The sequence below is a fragment of the Mizuhopecten yessoensis genome, unplaced genomic scaffold, assembly GCF_002113885.1.
Source record: "Mizuhopecten yessoensis strain PY_sf001 unplaced genomic scaffold, ASM211388v2 scaffold5859, whole genome shotgun sequence".
Lineage (NCBI taxonomy): Eukaryota > Metazoa > Mollusca > Bivalvia > Pectinida > Pectinidae > Mizuhopecten > Mizuhopecten yessoensis.
In genome coordinates this window covers 338,178-359,654 of record NW_018406259.1, presented here as the reverse complement: position 1 = coordinate 359,654, position 21,477 = coordinate 338,178, and the positions used below count along the sequence as shown (strand labels likewise).

Sequence of the window (21,477 nt, the reverse complement as noted above, 5' to 3'; positions counted from 1 at the left end):
TTTCAGATTGCTAACATTACTGTTTTGAAAATAATAAAATAATTGTAGCCTTTGACTCTGGTCGATACCTGGATTTATCGACCCGAGAAAAGATATATTGACATCGGACTGCGCGTCCGAGGTTAATATATCTTTTCTCGGGTTGATAAATCCAGGTATCGACCTCAGCCAAAGGCCATAACTGAATAATATTGACTCGGTATAACTATTTTTAGAACCAGCATGTAAATATTCTTTTTGTGACGTCATTTCAATTGTAACGTCACAATACTCTGCCGAATGCAGTACTTTCCGCCGTACAGTATTTATACGTCCCATATTGTTTATGAGTTCTCGGTTAACACCACTTTCTCTGGTCCATATAACCACATATTTATCTTCACAGAAGTCCATTAGTGATAAAATTTTAACGAGTAAGTGTCACGATTATAGAATTATAGAATATGTAATTTATAAAAACACGTTATTAAGAGAACAGATACATTGTAGATACAGAAAACATGATGACACAAGACGATTTCCTGACATCACAATAAAAACATGTCGACCTATTCATGACGTCATAATTGAAAAATGTCCATTGAGTTTTATATTTCGCAAACCCTGTTCGCTGATTGGTCAGTTTTGTGTGACAATGGCCATTCGTTGGACTCGCACAACAATCGTATAGCTTTCTTACCCAGCTTCTATGTTCTGGACGAAACACATAATCGTTACTGTCAATAATCTGAACATGATACATGCAATGTTTCTATCAAATAATATGTTCTGAATATGAAACGTTTTAAACTGTTTTACCAAATGGTGGGGCAGCCTATTTTGAGGGAGCAGATTCACCAGTTCCGTCAGCTAAAACCCGTTAATCGGAAACCCTTCGAGAATTTCCGTCATAATTTGAATTTGACGTCACGCCATGATTGGTCCTCAGTCCTCAAGTATGACGGAAATACCCGGATATTTTCCGACAGGAATACATTCACGTGTTATATCTACAGTAACAGCTTTTTTTGATTGGCAGGTTTATTTAAGGGTTGTACAACGGAATGAAGATCTTGATATGTACATTATTGTATCATCAGCTAATCGCTGATTTTTTTTGTTAAATCGATATACTGATAGTCAGAAGTGACGCCCACCGTAAAGAGACACTATTAATCAATTATAAGCATTGCCTGTGTCTCGGGAATATTTACAAATCAAGTATGTTAAATGTCTCAGCGCTTCCAGTGGTCGAAGCAACCAACAAAAGAACGGAAATGCTGGTGATTAATATCAATTGAAAAACCCCCATTACACTGTATTTCAGAATTGTTGTAATATTTTTTATATCTATGAAGTTACCAAGCGTGAGCTTGATCGAGTTGTGGTGCATCCGGTCTCTGTCTATAGTCGGACACACCAATCCTTGTTCTTACCTTCTACACTGGGTCTTATTATAAGTTAAAGACTGTATGAAAACCGGAATGTCGGAATGTAAGCGGGATTGGGGAGTTAGCAAGGTCGTCCCAACCCATACTATGTCATTAAAGCAAATATGCGGCGAATTCACACTAAGAAAGATTTCAGGGATTCAAGTTTTGCAACGAATGATTTACAAATTCTTTTCCAAAGTGAGATTTGCGAGGAATTTCGTTTTAGCACCTGTAACAGAATTTTGAGGTACATTCTCAATGTTACTAGCTTTATGTATACATATAAGTCTGGATCATATGTCAGTGTTTGGCTGTCTTAGCTTCCCTGTGTTAATTACCACGAACTTAGCCTTCACGACGACACTTGTCGAGGCTTACACGTGATAGATACACTACCGTCAGCCATACCAACTCACAGATATATTTTTATTGAAAAACATGGATTTGTTTGTTGAAGAGTTTGAAGTTTTTTGCCATTCTGCGGCAGGGGTACGGAGAACACGGTCGGTACATATCACCGGGTTCTGTTGCTGACGCTGATGACGTCACTCAAGCCTGAAAAGTGGGAAAACATGGCGGCGGTCTGGCGTATCCATTGTGGGAAATGTCTGGAACAGCGATCAGTCTAGGGTAGGAGGTGAGAGAAGTGCCATGTGGCTCGTTTCACCTGCACCGGTCCAACTGTCATACAGATCTGTGATATTTCTGGTCTGTTATCGACATCCTTATCAGACCTCCACATACGGGGCACCAACAGATCGCTTATTAATACGATNTGTGGTGGACTGGCGGTCTACCAGCTTTGGAGATTAAGTGGACCGTCCAAGATTTTGGTGGACCCGGTCCTCCGGTCTACCGTTAGTGTCGACCCCTGGATGGTGTGTGCAGATTTGTTGTACAGCTTGCTAAGTTATTTCTTTGACGATAAGAGTGCTCTTATTCCTGAAGCTGTATGGTAACGAGCTCGAATCGTGTTCGGGAACAACTCGCGAGGGCACTCTTGCGTTTGGACCACCCACGCTGTTGTTTTTGTTGATCACATGTTGTACGCCGTATCGGCACTAGCCAATGAAAAGCCATACAATTCCCTTACAGTGTCTGTCCTGTCCCTTCATGTTGGCATCGTTACTCATTGATGTCGAAGGGGTTGAGTTTGCAATAACCATGAAAATTCCACAGGCGCCTGGGTCGGCATGCGCTACCGCAACAGAGGCAAATACAATTGTATTATATTTTAGATAGTTTAATTATTTTCAAATTTTGAATACTATAATATTAAAAGACATATTGAATACTTTGTGGGAGAGGACCGGGGGCTGTCAAATTGATCATCAAACCACAGTAGTACAGGCTAGCTGTTGAAGTATGTGTATATACTATATTTTGTTTATTAAACCCTTCCAAAGAAACCAAATGTTCAGCATTTCAAATTTGTCTGTTCTGTGATAGTGCATTACGAACCAGATTTCTGCGGACCTTTATTAAAAATGTCTATTGAGCTTCCAGATAAGCAGCTTAACAGTAGATACAAAAATTGTAGATACAAATCGAAAACTGCATGCCCATTGTGTCCCATCCCCACAAGCTATCACCATGACGATAGAGTTACCGTTACAAAAAGTGTAGTACTTACTGAGTAGTCAAAACTGTGCTAGCTTGTTGCAGTACCTAAATAGAATGGGGAACTTGATGCTACGTTGTATACTGTATGACGCCATCACCCACTTGTTTCTCGGTTCTGACGGGCTATTAACGGCTTAGTAGTGGGCATTACATTGTAGTATTGGACATGACGGGAGTCCCGGGGCTAGCCGTGATGATGTGTTAAGGTACTCGAGACTGGTGCCGCCCTACTGAGGGCCTATTACAGGATGGCAGGTGCCCTATTTAGTTAATTACTTCCCCATCCGTAATACTTAACAGTACATATTGAGACGTACACCCACGGTCATCCATCTTGGAAACTGGCAGGAATGTCATTCACTAATTAACTCAAGCAAGACCCAGCGTACATGTGAATCCAGAGGGGGGTATATTCTCTACGTTCCTTTTGGTGTTTCATAAAAGGGGCATACCCTATTCTAGTAAACCAAATTACATGAAGATTCCTTGTCAAGTATTAATCTATTTAGAAAGAGTTTTTTTTGCACTTAAAGTGTGTTGCCTAATTCAAAGGTCTACTTTTGTGACCTGACTAGATTGGCGCATGCGTGGACCATAGGGACATGGTCCTAAAGAGATGAGCTATATGGTTATACAATTGAAGGATTTATTCTAAAACTTTATTTGCAATTTAGAGAAGGTGGATTGGAGCGATGAATTTAGGAACGTCTCGATACAAATAGGACAAACAGTGCTTAGAGTACTCGAACAGATGTACCCTTCTCACAAGATGAGCCGTTCTGGTAAGAAAGTAGCTAGTACATTTTGATAGTTTGTAATATTTTGTGAATTATTGGTATCTTTGTGCTTAGTTTTTTACTTCTTAAATCCCAGAATAGAAAACAACAATAAAATTATTAACTTTATTTTAATTCAGTACAAGACACCTGTGTTCCGCATATTTGAATAGTTTAAAGTTTAAATATTTGTTATGTTCTGTGCTAATAGGATTCTTACCTTTTGTCAGGTGTGTGCCGTAAAAGATTACTCAAATAATAATCGACAAGAACATCAAATTGCATTACATAGCGAAAGTGACGAGTTTGGAGCTTACCTATATGTGTAGTACGACAAGTTACTTGTACTCCTACGGTGACCTAACCCAAAATTCTAGAAAGAATATCACCACTACCACGTGGCTCGCCAGAAAATGTTCACATTGCTTCCTCTGCCACTTCTCCGTGTCTCGACTCAAATGGCTGTCCTCGGCCTTCCTCAAGATTTTTTAAGCCGTTTTAGTCCAAATTGAAACTGGCTATTTCTGGTCAAGCGTACCGATTACTACGCAGGCGGTAACGAAAATCGCATCTCAGACATTTATATCATGCCTTTCATTTATTACGGGGGCATCTTTTTCGTAAGGACAAAAATACTTCACAAAGATATCGATTATACGATTTTCATTAAGATGGTATAAACATGGAACATTTTAATTGCGTATAATATCAAGAGCAATTGCAATTTAATTAATCAAACTCGAGTGATTAACATAAGGATTCAATGACGGGATCAATCAGTCTCTTGCGAGCTTATGAGGTCGATCAAATTGTTATTCTTATGTGAGGACAATCGGGTTTAGTCATAAGCTTAGTTTGTCTATAATATCAATCGGAGTCATTCATACGCTTATTTTGTTTGTATGGTACATATGAACCAGTAATGAGGCTTCTGTTGTGATGTCTTCTACAATTTCCAAGCGGACGAAGGAGTGAACGATATGCGATATTTGTAATTTTCCGTAAGCAGTTTAGGCTCTCTGGAATATCCGATGTGACGTCTGGCACTTCTCAGTAACGTCTTACACTTGAATGTGTCCTCTATGGACGTTCCTCATACGCAAATCCCTGTACTGGCATGTTGTAATTAGCTAGCCGTGCTTACTCCTGGACACGAGGTGTGACGGGAAGGAGGAGGAATGACTGAGGCGAATTGCCATCAATGTCGGATGTCGCACCTGCCTTCACTCCGAGCAGTGATTCATTTAATTGGACAAAGTTGCAATCATATGGTTATATAATTAGCGGTAGATAGGCGTGATTACCATTCCTGTGTGGCCGACGGATCCGGCACGTCTTTGTAAGGTATCGATCAACTAGTACAGGCTCTCTTTAAAGCTCATACATGACAATCGTATTCGAAATAATAAAATTTATACATGCACTGATATTAGCCCACGTGTACGACTTTACGGCCCGTACTGTTCTTTACACACCTGCAATAGCTCAGTACGACAGCCGGCAGGTGCGCGGAGTGGTCTCTGAAAACGTATTTAGCACATAATTGTCTCACCGTATTTGCGGCTGTATAGACACTCTTGACAAAAGATGATCTGTGACGTAGGACAATGGTCTACGACGCCTATCAATGATACAGCCAGTTCATGATGTTTCTTTTTTAAACTATACAGTCGAGACATATGACTAAAAATATTTTGGAATTGTATCCGCAGTAGTACGTAGTTTTTGTCAATGTTTATAAATGTTCCAGGTACATTCTAATAATAGAATCGTCCCCTACCTGGGGGATGAGACAGAGAAATATCCAACCCGAGAGGTGAGGTTTTGGTTGTCAAACCCGAGGCTCCGTTCGTTTCGGGTACATACACTGCTCATATAAATGTCAATTTTAGCGTTACCGTTCATTTGTGTCATCTTAGCAGTGCATTGTCAGTGTTAGTGGCACAAACATATTCGATTGAATCGATTAGCTAATATTGATGCCGTTATAGGAAATGTGCCAATGCGAGCAGTGCAAGTCGAAGCTAAGCTTATTGTCGACCTCTTTCTCTGTCAAGCCAAGAATGATATATAGGGAGGGTTAATGTTGAAATCTTAGCCCCTTTCCTTGATACTTATTGCTGTTTTTTTGTTTCATCCGATTTAGTACATTCTGTGGTGATTTTAATGGTCAAGAGCCGTGGGCGTGTCTATTGCATCCTCCAGCTGAACCTGGGCAATGCCAGGGGCCACCGGCCAGACACAGCAGCCCCTATATACACTCCTGTCTCTGGACGGGGAAAAGGCATTTCAGCTGGTGATTTGTTTACCATTAGTTCGCGTGCAAGTTATTTCTAGATCTTCTTACCTTTACTGTAAGTTGCGAACGATTTGAGAATCTCTAGGCATTAAAGAAACAAAATGTAAACTATAGTTTTACGGCTTGATATGAGTGGGCTGTGAGGCTCTCCTACTGTCGAGGTTTTGTATATACCCTCCACAAATACCTTACCGGTCGCCCAGTAAAGACACTACGGCATTTACAAAACGTTTGAAAGGTTCCGCGATAGGCCTAAATAACATCTCCGTAAGGTTGGCTTTGGCGCATTCCGGACGCCTGTTGGTGGGAGATATAAGCTCCAAGCATACTCGGATCTCTCGGGGTGTCCGTAGATAAGGTGTTCCCGTGGAATGTTGGTTCAATAATTCCAAGTGTATCATTGTTGCCAATGTGTTAATACCAAAGGAAAACTTTTTTCCAAGTCAGTGGACATTAGTAGGCCCGAACAGGACCAGTAATGACGAATTGATTCTTGGTTGAAAGGTGTGCATGCCGTGAAATTGTCGGCTTCATTCAGATTTTAATCATTGGTGATTGTATAGGTTCTATGCATAATATATAAAGTGCCTGGCTGAAATAATAGAGAGAACCGGAAAAGTTAATGCTTTCCTCTTATAACGAGGAGCAGTCGCTAGATGTCGCCATCTTCAGCTACGCAGTCGTTGACCCGTGTCACACATAGGCCTTACAAGTGGCAGGCTTATTCACACACAAGTATCAAATATTAAAGTAAACCAAACTTGTTTGTAAATGGAGTGAAAATAGTCTCGTGACAGCCGAGTTAGTGTAACATAACCCACACACTAAGGCTAGCTGGAGGATTCTACTCATGTTTAAAATTACTGTAAACGTGTTACCACCACGTGTCCGCGAAGAGAGGTTCCCACTCTCTAATTGAAATACTTACATTTCTAATTACACGTGAGGGTATGCCAACGTTTCACGTGCACTAACAGCTGGGTCATTCATTTCCGCGCGGGGGAGTCAAGTTCCACGACAAATTTCCAAACATTTGTGTCGGGAATAAGGGCGTATTGGAGCAGCAAAAACTTGTATCGCGTGCTGTGAAGCCCACGGCACGAGCCACTAGTACCTCATAGGAGTTACGTCACCGCGTGTAGTTTCATGGGATGGGGGTACGTGATCAGGAATTGGTGATAAGGGTGACTTCAGTGCACTCCCTAAGTTGCTATGGTGATACGAAATGACTCCGGTGCACTATGTAAGTACATACACTGTTCCCCAAAGTCATGGATTATTTGTTCACAATGTGAAAAAAAGTTATTACTGATTAATGCAAACTGAACGTCAACGGTAAGGCAAAACGGCTGACTGGACAAAGGATCTACATGACCACAGTAATTATACGTTTTACAGAAGTGTGTAATCCACCAGTGATATACATATACGATACTTCCTGGCTTTAATTGGTCTGTGTCTGTAAGTCTGGCCCTTGTTACAGTTGACAGCCGGTATTACATAGCCTCCTTCTGTTTCTGAAGTATTATGCTTCATTACTCCTGTCTGATGACAATTGCCTATGGATAACAATGGAAAGGATATAGAGACAGACGAGGACGTTGTGACTCTGTAAGTAAAGTGTACTCCCTGTGTGTGTAGGTTCTGTTGTGATACCATGGGGACACTCCGAGACTTACAGATGTCACTGAATGAAAAGATAGAGGAATTACGTCAACGGGACGAACTCATTGACGAGTTAGAGTCGGAGTTGGACGAGAAGGATGTCCTCATTAAGAAACTGCAGAACGAGTTGGACAAGTACCGGTCCATCTTGAAGCCTGCAACACCACCTGTGAAAAAACGGATGGCCATGACGAGGGAGCGTATCAAAAGGACAGCCATATCTGCCGAACCTGCATGTCATTCTGTGTTGAGTTTATATAAGGCTAAACGAATTCCTAAGTCACCACCGTAAGTACCCGTATTATTCAAGAGTTCCTGTTGTATTGCATGCTGTTCGATTCGGTGGCACGCGCAACACTGAACAACATCGTGCCACTTGTTGGCAACCGAACCGGAAGTGCAGTTTTTTTTAGGTTAGATACATGTTTATCTAGGTGTGAAACTTGTGTTCATTAAGATACAGCAACTTCAAAAGAGGCTGCGCAAGTGTGCATTTCTTCATCAATTGCCAGTGTATATTAACTCCCAAGCCGTCCGTTAACCGACATTTCTCCTGGTTAAACATGCGTGTTAATTAAGAGGGTGAATAGCACCTCCGTTATTTTGATTGGTTAACATACTGAAATATGGAACATGGTAGATTGATGATTGGCGCCTTTAATTCGTGCTCCACTATTACGGACATACTAGTACATCCGCGGTGTAAAACAGTAAAACTACACGGCTTGACTCTTTTGATAATGACAACAACGGTCACTCGACATTAATATAATTACAGTATAATGACAATACAATGTAATTATGGTAGAAAGAAGGTCCTAAACTAGTATCCATCCATTGTTATTATATTTTTCTAACTCTACCTTATTTTCAAAATTATGAAATTTACTTGCTCGAGTTAGATATGATGAAACAAAGGTCTATATAACTATGATAGTTCACTCCACCACCGTAACGTGTTATAACAATTTCACCGTCGTAACGTGTAAACGTTACTCTGTACGTACTTCTTAGTATGGGATGTAGGTTAGCGAGAGAAACAGTTCAACAAAATCAAAATATAGATAGCACATGTGTCCACAACTACACGTGCAAAACCCCGACTATGCCGCACGCGCCTTGTCCAGAGATAAGATCTTGGACATGGAGCCAGGAAGCTGTCGATAGCGCAGTATCTACCTCCATGTTCTCCGCCAATTAGCCCAGTCGATTCTGTAGATACAGGTTTGATGTTAGGTTATCTCTACCGCCATTGCGACCCGTTTATGTACCCCAGATCATACACCAATTACACGTGCATATACCCCACATCATGTAACGTTAATTATGCGCGTGCACATGAGACATGAACAACGCTTTAGAAACAAACAGACGAATAAAGATGTCCCGAAATGTTGTTTTTTATAAATCTAAATGTGATCCGGTTGAGAAATGTTTGTGGATTTGGCGATAAGATAAGCGAACATTTCACTTCCAAGTTTATTTTTAGATTTACTTATTGTAAATCAGTTATCGTGATAAGCTGTAGATACAGGGGAACATTCCGTTTCAATAAACTGCCATCCGTCTGATAACGCTTCACAAACATGCTTCTTACATCAAACGCTTTCCTACAAAACCTGCGATATGTTTTAAAGAGCGATTTACTGACACAGGCCGGGATTGAGCTGCTCATCATTCGTATCGCTCGGGTTACAGTTATCCCTTCTAGCGGCGAGTATGACTGTAGGACGGGATGCATGTCGGACAGTGGCAACATGCACTCACCAACACGTGCGGTCCACAGTACTGCAAGCATGTCCGTTATCTCGTTAGCATCGTTCACACGGGCTACGGAGCATGATTCTCCGTTTCTTTTATCATTAACAAATTGTCTTACAGATCCATGTCCGCTATCTAGAGTACACGTGTTGTAATGCCCTTGTTTTGTGGTACAGTATATGTAACTATAATAGTCAATGAATCAAATGAATGACGTTTTGTAAACTCCTTTTCCGTGATTATGTAATGCTCCGCAGTAACGCAAAGCAGATACATAGCATTCTTTGGATCTCCGACCCCGACCCACATCTTAAAACTGTAGAGATGTGCTGTTTACTTTAGATCAACTAAATCAAAGATATCAAGACATTTTTATCTTCGATTCGTGGTGAATACAGCTATATATTGTTTCATTAAAGAGTCTGTGCCTGGAGATATGATAATGACGTCAGATATTAGCGGTGTTCATTATAGCATGAACTTTAATTAGTCAGACGAATCGTTAATATGGTACGTACATAATGTAATAGGTCGGTAGTATTTTACTTGTAAACTGTGTTATCGTGCGGTATATAGTTCCGGTACAGTATCGAACTAAGCACTACCTACCAACGATTTCATCACTAAATACATGGACACTCGGTACGTGATGTCCACTGTTTGCTCGAGTTCGTCATCAACTACTAAGTTTATTGTTACGTTTCTTACCAGTTCAATTTCATATGGGTATGAACGAAAACAAGTAGGAAGTTATGGACACGGTATAATCATACCACCCGCACGAAACACGAAGAAGATATATAACAGCATGTGTTTTTAATGTTTTAGTCGTGATATGCTATAAAATCAATCATATATTGACGCCATTTTTGTCGTTATCTGGCTATGAATATTAAAATCTTAGACGTGCTGAATTTTGTGTGGGCACCTCGTATATTTATTCAGTTTACAAGTCGATTTTAATTTTCAAAGAAACAGAAGAATCCCAATAACATCGATCATTACTTGTTATGATGTTTTATGTAGTCACGAGTCGCGTGTGCCGCTGATTACGACTTGTTATAAAGGTTTCACGAACAACAGGTACACCGCCATGTTACAATGATTTACCACGAACGAATCCGTCAGATGTATGTTACAGTATCGACAGCCAGGGTGCACGTGTGTCCACACAGTGTAGCGGTTGGAATGTGTACGTGCTTTATTTTCAATCCTGTAAATAATTGAATTGATCCGAGTTTCCGGTCGGTTACTGGCGCGCGAGCTTCCATATCAATCTGATGAAGCTTACCATTGGGTGATTTATCGTAGATATCAGAGCGTAAATCTTAGAGTATATCTATTATGTTAAGCCACCTGCCTGGTTGCCTTGTAAACACAGCGATTTGTGGAGCTGATGAGCCTCTGACATAAGAACTCCTAGACCAATGATAACCAACGTATTGGTACAATTACAGTCGTGGCACGCTCTGTAGAAAAATTGAACAATTCCTCGCCATTATTCCCGACTATTTTACTGTTTAAATAACTGTACATATTCCGTTAAATATGTTGGATATAAAACCGCCTAAATACCTCCGGATTTAATCAGCAATTGGTTATCTTTTATAGCGAGTGAATTTAGAAAGCAGACGTTTTATATCTGTTTTGTCGTTGTGCCTTCCGTCCTGATATAAAACAGGCTCTTTTGATAACTCGCTGGACACGTGCACATGTCTCACCAAGTTTAACAGTTTGGAAACTTTTGTTGCTCAACCGGAAGCCAAACTGTACACATAAGATGTATGTACATACAAGAACCTCTCGCTGTTAAAATTTCGTTACAATTAAGAACAATGAATGATATACGTGAAATTATGTCTCTGTTTTGACCGTATTACGCCTTTTCAATCACTGAATGGTCCTGGTATAGAGGTTTCTTTCACTGAATATATCGGCGTCTTGAACTGCTGAGCACCGCGTCACCCCCTTACCTACCTGTAGTATAGTGGTTTTTAGTATTGCTGATCTGATTTAGGTTTGGTGGTCTGTTGTATTGTTGACCACCGTGTCATTACTTACCTGGCCAAGGTATTGTGGTCCCTAGTATTGCTGACCACCGTGTCACTACTTACCTGACCAAGGTATGGTGGTCTTAATTTGCTGACCGCCGTTTCGTTACTTACCTTGCCAAGGTATGGTGGTCTCTAGTATTGCTGACCGCCGTGTCGTTACTTACCTGGCCTAGGTATGGTGGTCTCTAGTATTGCTGACCGCCGTGTCGTTACTTACCTTGCCTAGGTATGGTGGTCTCTAGTATTGCTGACCGTCGTGTCGTTACTTACCTGGCCAAGGTATTTGGTGGTCTCTAGTGTTGCTGACCGTCGTGTCGTTACTTCCCTGGCCAAGGTATATGGTGGTCTCTAGTATTGCTGACCGTCGTGTCGTTACTTACCTGGCCAAGGTATTTGGTGGTCTCTAGTGTTGCTGACCGTCGTGTCGTTACTTACCTGGCCAAGGTATAGTGGTCTCTAGTGTTGCTGACCGTCGTGTCGTACTTACCTGGCCAAGGTATATGGTGGTCTCTAGTGTTGCTGACCGCCGTGTCGGTACTTACCTGGCCCAGGTCTGGTGGTCTCTAGTATTGCTGACCGCCGTGTCGTTACTTACCTGGTCAAGGTATGGTGGTCTCTAGTATTTCTGACCGCCGTGTCGTTACTTACCTGGCCAAGGTATATGGTGGTCTCTAGTGTTGCTGACCGCTGTGTCGTTACTTGAAAAAATGTAAAAATAAAATGTAAAACAATTGAGAAACCTTAGTAAGTATCTAATTCAGGCTACTTCTAAAAGAAAGTCTATACTTAATATCTGAGCAATCGTGTATGTTCCAGCTTTGTGCCACTGACAATGATTATATATTTTCTTTTGTATGTTGTCAACATTGCTATGATGTCATCTTTTATCCTACTCTATGTTCTCCGCCATCTTACATAAATGGATTGTAATGGTAATGGTCTCTAGTATTGCTGACCGCCGTGTCATTACTTACCTGGCCAAGGTATATGGTGGTCTCTAGTATTGCTGACCGCCGTGTCATTACTTCCCTGGCCAAGGTATATGGTGGTCTCTAGTGTTGCTGGCCTCCGTGTCGTTACTTACCTGGCCAAGGTATATGGTGGTCTCTAGTATTGCTGACCGCCGTGTCATTACTTCCCTGGCCAAGGTATATGGTGGTCTCTAGTGTTGCTGCCCGCCGTGTCGTTCCTTACCTGGCCAAGGTATGGTGGTCTCTAGTGTTGCTGACCGCCGTGTCGTTACTTACCTTGCCTAGGTATGGTGGTCTCTAGTATTGCTGACTGCCGTGTCATTACTTACCTGGCCAAGGTATATGGTGGTCTCTAGTATTGTCGACCGCCGTGTCGTTACTTACCTGGCCTAGGTATGGTGGTCTCTAGTATTGCCGACTGCCGTGTCATTACTTACCTGGCCAAGGTATATGGCGGTCTCTAGTGTTGCTGACCGCCGTGTTGTTACTTACCTCGCCAAGGTATGGCGGTATCTAGTGTTTCTGACCGTCGTGTCATTACTTACCTGGCCAAGGTATATGGTGGTGTATGGCGGTCTCTAGTGTTGCTGACCGCCGTGTCGTTACTTACCTCGCCAAGGTATGGCGGTCTCTAGTGTTGCTGACCGTCGTGTCATTACTTACCTGGCCAAGGTATATGGTGGTCTCTAGTATTGCTGACCGCCGTGTCATTACTTACCTGGCCAAGGTATATGGTGGGCTCTAGTATTGCTGACCGCCGTGTCATTACTTACCTGGCCAAGGTATTTGGTGGTCTCTAGTATTACTGACCGTCGTGTCGTTACTTACCTGGCCAAGGTATGGTGGTCTCTAGTGTTGCTGACCGTCGTGTCATTACTTACCTCGCTAAGGTATTTGGTGGTCTCTAGTGTTGCTGACCGTCGTGTCGTTACTTACCTGGCCAAGGTATATGGTGGTCTCTAGTGTTGCTGACCGCCGTGTCGTTACTTACCTCGCCAAGGTATGGTGGTCTCTAGTGTTGCTGACCGCCGTGTCATTACTTACCTGGCCAAGGTATTTGGTGGTCTCTAGTATTGCTGACCGTCGTGTCGTTACTTACCTGGCCAATATATGGTGGTCTCTAGTATTGTCGACCGCCGTGTCGTTACTTACCTGGCCAAGGTATGGTGGTCTCTAGTGTTGCTGACCGCCGTGTCATTACTTACCTGGCCAAGGTATATGGTGGTCTCTAGTATTGCTGACCGCCGTGTCATTACTTACCTGATATAACGTTATTCGATCTGTATAGTGTTGAGTGCATTACATCTTACCGAACCAAGGGTACAGTGATCATTAGTATTATTGGCAACAGCATTTCTTCCGGTGTTATTAAGGTATGATGATGTGTAATATAATGTTCGGCCGATTATAAACTTGATGATTACGACATAACAACCCCAAGAATACTTGATGTTCTGTAGAGAGAATTAAATGGCTCGCAAGGGAAATAGATCTAAACTTTCATCATTGCATGACATTTCGGGGNGGGGGGGGGGGGGGGGGGGGTATGAGGAGAATCATGTGAATAGAGTTGAGATACACTGTTAAATATGATAAGTTAGGCCTATGGGGATAATTTGAGTTTCCGTAGGAAGGGGGAAAAAATGATTAGAAGGGTCGACGAGGGGGCTTGAGTTAATAGTCATAGGCAATATTCATTTCCCTTCTAATTAAGAAAAATCCCGTAGAGGAAATGGACTAACTTTACTCATTGTTCTTGGTGGAATGAAATACAAATTATTTACACGAGAATTGAAACATACTTATTTATGTATGTTCATGTACGCTGTCAGCGACTTCAGGGAAAAGCTGATTGAGAAATAAGTCACGAGCTTATCGAACGAGTATACATGTATATCATGTTGATGGGATATTTAGATTGCTTTGATATAACCGAAATCATATTTAAGAATAAGGATTTAACGAACTTCAACATGCTACACAAATTCATTTTATGAAACAAAACTGCTATAGGTGATGGTTTGTCTCCTTATTATAAGATAAGCAACAATTTGAAGAGTTTGTAATTTGTAACAGATATTTTGAAACAATGACATGTACAAGCGCAATGATTTGTTTTGAGATTATTAAAAAAATCGAAGTTTGGTGGGACTGTTTACGGTGTTACGGTGTGTCGGGCTGTTTACTGTGTGTCGGAATATCATTTTAAAGAAACCATTAATTGCACTAAATAGAACTGTGTTTTTATATTGCAGTACTAGGGACCTAATAAGACAAGCGATCCTTGACAACGACTTCATGAAAAACCTGGACATGGGTCAAATCCGGGAGATCGTGGACTGTATGTATCCAGTCGAGTACACTCAGGACAGTCTCATCATCAACGAGGGCGAGGTGGGCTCTCTGGTTTACGTAATGGAAGGTAAGGGCCATAACGCTTACAATTATCGAACTCGTAGTGTGTCGTGAGCATATCATGAGAATAGTTATCTTCCTTCAACTTAGCTTTAAACAATAACATCATTAATGGTTGATAAAGAAGTTGAAAGAACAAATAAAATAGGAATATAGAATTTAGCAACACACATTTGAGATATGGGGCAAATAAATAGCGAACGACAAGATATCTCCAATCCTGTTAAGTTTTGATTTATTGTTATTGATCATTCAACTGTGGAACGTATCCACAAACCACAAGGTACGTTTGGTACGAGGTATAATTGTTGATTGGATCGGAATAACCGGGCAGGGATTGACACAAAATAGCCAATACCGATGACCCAAACAATATCCTCGACCTATTTCCTGCTGTAATACTTCAATACCTTCAATAGTATAGAATAAACAAAATGTGATCTGACCACAACGGTCCGGAAAGCCCTGGTAATGACCCTTTACTACCATGCGGTTGAGTTCTCGAGTTCATGTAGTAGTGATTTATCGAGGGAGATTACGGCTGTGATAAAATCATCAGAAACGTGTCCATCAAGTACCTGTAAATCCTAGATCTATAGTTACTGACACGGTCGGGTGCGTCCTACACAGTTTCACTGCTGATGGTTTGTGAACTGATACAAGAAATGTGTTAAATGCGAGTAATATACGTATCGTTAGATTGGTTTTCGTCGTTATAGAGCGCGTGCAAATTCGGGAATCAATGATACTTAACAGTCTAAAAGCTGGTGTCGGTAAGGACTGGTTGTCTCGTTGTCAATGTAAGGTGATCATAAGGAATGACATGGAGCTGACACCTTTAAGTGCTCCCTGTGTAGCCCCATCATCTGTTGGCATCGTCTTCATATTCCTGACATGACCCCAAACCAATCAATCAATCAAACATCCCGAAAAGGTGATGTTCAAATTGATACGAATCAGCGGTGTCGCCAAATGGGATGAAAAAGTCAAACGACGCCTCAAAGGTACCTGGGTATATGTTTTTTAGACTAATAGTACGAATATTTTCTAATATACATTGTGTTGAGGTTAAAGGTCAAATGTAAGTGCTAGTTGGAGTCAAAGATCAACATAAGCTTCGTCTCTACCTCTTCTACTCATTTAACAAATTCAAACAGATAAAAGGTTGTGATATTTAGGCAGTTAATACCTGGGATAGAGTGTAATACTATTTCCTCATCTAAATGACCTTGACCTATTTTCAAGATCACATGGCTTCATCCTCACATTCCTCCTGAACAGTTCGTAGCATTTCAGTCTTATTTGCTATGAAACGTCCTAGATACCAGGGAATAAAATGGTATGTAAAGGAAGAATGAGGGTCAGCCTGGATGCTGAAAGTTCGAACACAAAATGGAGACCTTTTTTTTTTAAGAAAGTTTTACTTTTCATGAACCTATTTTGCCTATCCAGGCGAACAATACACACCCGTTTTGGCCTCTTGTTTAGATAATCGCCAGTCCTATACGACAGTAGATTTGCGTACAGTACGATTCTTATATATTGCGGTCTCCGATGCTATGTCCATCTCCCTTGTGTGGGTCTATATATATATTCCAGTAGAAAGTCAGTGACTGTACATATCTCAATATTTTATAGTGTAAAGATATCATCATTCTACCACTCGCGCCAACTGTTATGGCTTTTTGTTTGTTCGCACTTGTTGAGAGAATGTGGCGAACAGAGGAAGATAATGGTAAGATGATTATCAGTTAGGTAGGTATGGCTGCTAATTGGTACTCACACATACCTGGCCGGTCTGACTGACAGGGAGTGTGGTGTAACGGGCCACAGACTGACTATAACTAGGGTTAGTTTGACATTAAATACATCGACAGACGGTAACCAAGTTAAAATACGTTCATTGTATAACCAGCTGATCACACAGACACTGTTCGGATCACACAGACACTGTACGACGAAATCGCGATACAAACTTTCATAATTTTTAAACTTCGACCTTTAACCCCCGACAGTACTACACCTATGCGTGTGCAATATCGTAGATTTGAGAATATCTAAACCGAAAATTATTTAAACCTCGACCTTTGACCTCCGGTAGTACTACTCTTATATGTTTGCACTAATGGTAGTTTTGAGATTTCAAAACCAAGAGTAGTAAAGAAATAGTTTGGTACTAACTCGGTAAGCACTGGCATTGACTGAGAAAATCGTATTCCACCAAATTGTTGTAGTATGTGAAATGGCAGGCTAACGTATTTCGGAAGTCTACAGGCGACCCCGTATCTACATTCGGAAAGCGACACCCATGTTCTTCCGCCGAGTGGGTATGTCAGGTTCTTATTGTATCCTGCTGATGTCTATCTTTGTCCCCGCCCCAGGGTTGTCATTAGTGTTGAATTCCCTGTCCCAGGGCCACCATTAGTATAAAGACCTACATTACAGATCTTCGCCTAACATAGCGTATCAAATGGGGTAGTTAGGTAATCTATCTGGACGCAAATTGGCAGACTCCCCTGGCAGTGGTTCTACATGGTTTATTATGCTACTTTAGTGTGAAAACGTATTGCAAGGGTCTGGTGTTGAAACAGAAAAGATATTGTATTTGGTTGAAGCAGCGAAATATTTCATTTCTACCAAACTCATCTAAATGCTATAAAGAGGGAAAAAATCAAAAACCATTACCGAGTTTTATCCAAGCAATGAAATTCCAGATGTTTCCTCGGTTTTTTTTTACTTCCAAATTAATTGCATGATTAAACTTAAATTAAACATTTCGACGCTAGTGTTTAACCTACGAGTGGTTTACAGACATATACCGACTTATATAGCTCACTGGGCTCTATCAACAAGCTTTGCTTTCGCTGTTGATGGCAATTGGCATTTTGTGTGCATTATAAACATCCGGCAGCCTTACAACCAGAAAGTTTTGTTTAGCCAATGGAACTATTGTGTTAGAGGAAGTCGGGATAATGGTCTGCGCTAGCCTGCACCGAAATACCTCCAACCAGCACACATCAGCAGTACTGTTTCCATTAATACCTGAACCGAGTCTACATTTAGTTGTATCTATTATTGCCGTCGTTTATCTTTTCAAACAAGGCCGTTTGTTTCGGAAATGTTGATAGGAAATGTACTTGAGACTGTTTCCTGTGTGTGGAATCATAAAGCAATGTCTGTTTGAATCAGACCGACAGCTCGGTAGCATATTACACGTGTTTGTTTTGGTACGGATATAGCACACATCAATATTTGTAGAGAATACCTGTATACAGTAATGGCGGGAAATACAACTACTTATACTTCCTGTCGGATGCTGACAGGTTGTTGTAGCGAGCTGAATGACACACGCCTGGATCATTTTAACAATTGTCCACTATATTTTATATTTCCAAATGAAAAGAAAACCCTGTCCATTGTATACATCATATTAATGTCACATATGAACAACAACAAAAACGTTCGATATTTATCAGATTTCATTTCTTTCATTCACATCTTCTGCAAATTGACAAGATCACGTGTTTGTCCGTTTATAAATGGCACGACTCGTCTGCGATTTATATTATTGTACAAATGTATTTGCAGTACAATTAGCGATGCATCCCACTATCATTACAAGCATTATCAGAAAAATGCATTTCAGTAGACTATGAAAGTAAAAACACTCTGATGATGTTGATCTTGGTCGATGAGAGTATTGCCGCTTCGCTTCAGATAACCTGGAGAATGTTCTTGCGTCAAACGCTCAAATGATGAAGATTGATACTAGCGCTGATCTTATATGAATATACTAAAACCAAGTTTAGAGTATTAACGTGACTATATGGATTAAATGACACGTTTTTCCTAGCGGATTTCACGTAATATGTTAAGTATTTGCGTTCATACTAACACGAACATTACACGTATTTATATATATACGTTGTGTATTCATGTCATTATGAATGCGAATCGGTTAAATCAATGTTGCATGAAGCCCGCGACCTGGGATGGCTTGGGATGTTACTAATAAATGTTCCTCTCCTGTCTATATACTCCATGGGTCTCGTATTTAAAAAAAAAAATCTGATTTTTTTGTTTCTTCATGGGAACACGGTGATGATGATTAAAGCTACATCTTCAGCGCTAATTAATGAACAGTCCGCCACGCCCTAACAATGTTATGGGAACTCGTGCAAACAGAGTACACATGTGGAACCAATTTACAGCGATTGTAAAACAGTTACGTTGAATCTTAAAATAAATCATATATAAAGACAATAATTTGATATGGTCTTAGTCTTGGTACGTTGCTATAGGTTTGGGTATACCCGTACGGCAAATGTTTTGTAAAAAAAAAAAGCCGTAACAAACCCAACAACGACAGACTGAGCCTCGTACAGTGTACTAAAGTCTTACGTGCACACCTTCATGTTTTGTAAATACGGTGATTATTAGTTAAGTCTAATTTTCAAAATGGCCGCTGCTAATGGACAAATTATGTTTTGCTTCTGTGTATCTGGTAGCATGGTTACATTGTATAATAATATAAAGCGGCGGTGAGGGGGAGAGGAGGGGGAAGTGAGGGGAGGGGGAGGTTCTTCGACCGGAGATACATAGTTTACCTTTTTACCCGTACACAGCCGTTATGGTTTCAACAATGTCCTACTTTCTATGGTTACCATTTCCGTTAGACAGCGAACATCAATCGGAAACCATTCCATTGATGTTCGCCGTCTGACGGAAATGGTAACCATAGAATGTAGGACATTGTTGAAACCATAACGGATGTCATAATTTGATTTTAACGTCATGCCATGATATGTTCCGAAAGACCTGAACATTTTCCGAGTTAAAAATTCAGGTGTCATTGTTCTTGCTGTTATAGCAATATCACATCATGATGGTTGGTAGGTTTATCTAAGGATTGTAAAAATGAAATGTAAATATACAAGCGTAACTCCTCTAAAATATAGTGACGTTTTGTTGATGACGACATGCAAATTTGTCAAATTCCTTCCTAGTAATAAACTTATAATTTCAGTGATAGCGATCGAAAAATTATGGTGTCTGATTTCTTCCATTTCGTCCTTTTGTCTTTTCGTCCCAAACGACAAGATTTAATACTGTTTTCGTCCTTCTGCATATTTAATGAAATGTATAAATACATTTCAAACGTCTTGAAAACCGTTCAGCTTATCTCCCTATATTAAGTCTGAAGCCTTGTCCGGTCATTCCGGACACAGAACCATTCGTTTGTAGTTGATTGTTATGCATCTTTTCCCCGCTTTGTGATATAGGGATTTTTCTGTTTCGATATTTGTTTTCGATTTATTTCACTTGCTAAAACATTTTTGTCTGTCAATAATCCTTCCCCCTTAGTTATCGTAACAAATGTGTTGTGTTTGATTTTGAACATTCTTGCAAAAAGTTCGTTACACTGACGTATTTCAAACCTAATTAGAGAATTATCGGCTGAAGACTTTAACTGGATTTGTTTTCTTGTTATTCTTCTAGGAATCGTCAGATATAACATTTCTAAAAAGGCAATCAAATACTGATAACCCAATCAAAAGCACCGTTATACCAGATCTGCCATGTGAAATTGCATCATAACTACCTGTTTTAGCACGTGATCGAACTGTGTCAGTGTGGTATAGTACAGAGTAGGTCGTAGTCGACATGACAAAACGTAACATGTCCTGCTTGCATGGAAATATGGGACATCTCATTCAGCAGAAAGGAGTGTACGTTTGGGAAAACCTCCTTCTATAGCGTCTTATCTAATTTATTAATGTAATTAAAGTTCTTTTTAGTGAAATATTGGGTTCATATAGACGATACCCTACATTTTTAATAAAAAAAAAAAGTCTTAATTAATAAAGCTGCTCGGATTATTGGAATGTCTGTTTATGATTTGCAGAATTTAAACTATTTCGTTAGTAACACTGGAGATGGGGGAGGACATTAAATGCTCGTCAATCATGTAAACAACACACAAAAAAACTTGCCGTATGCACTGTGGTCGTGTCTGATAGATAAACAAAGACGTGTAGACCCGGACGTGGTAGAACAATCTCAGTGTCCACCATGACAGGTCTACATGTGTCGTCATTGTTGGCTGTGATAAAACATGGCCGTCGCCATCGTAATGGGACATCAGTTCCTTCTCCTACAGGACATCCTGTCCCGTTCGCGCTGCGCCCGCCGCTTCCCTGAACAGGTCGTTAAAACAAAAATGGGGAGCTATCACCTTTGTCGTCGACATCTAATTGTTTATATATTAATACAAAAGTACGTCTATGTATATTATTTACCTTTGCATTTTCAGAGGGGAAGGTAGAAGTGACAAAGGACTCCACAAAACTCTGTACAATGGGACCGGCTAAAGTGTTCGGGGAACTCGCCATCCTCTACAACTGTACCCGCACAGCAAGCGTCAAAGGTCAGTAAACATTGTACCCGCACAGCAAGCGTCAAAGGTCAGTAAACATTGTACCCGCATAGCAAGCGTCAAAG

At 40.7% G+C, this 21,477-nt stretch overlaps 1 protein-coding gene across 4 annotated transcripts in view; it reads left to right on the top strand.

The window, feature by feature from the left end:
* Positions 1-21,477, top strand: part of LOC110451175 (cGMP-dependent protein kinase 1-like) — a 109,073-nt gene that overhangs the window by 29,021 nt on the left and 58,575 nt on the right. For 2 of the 4 annotated variants that reach the window (XM_021499044.1, XM_021499045.1), the window contains exons 2-3: positions 14,817-14,983; positions 21,290-21,403. In XM_021499044.1, the coding sequence (XP_021354719.1) occupies positions 14,817-14,983; positions 21,290-21,403 (281 nt within the window). Of the gene's footprint in view, positions 1-7,011; positions 8,064-14,816; positions 14,984-21,095; positions 21,182-21,289; positions 21,404-21,477 lie in introns of those variants that run through there. The other 2 variants (XM_021499046.1, XM_021499048.1) reach the window with 2 other exon arrangements.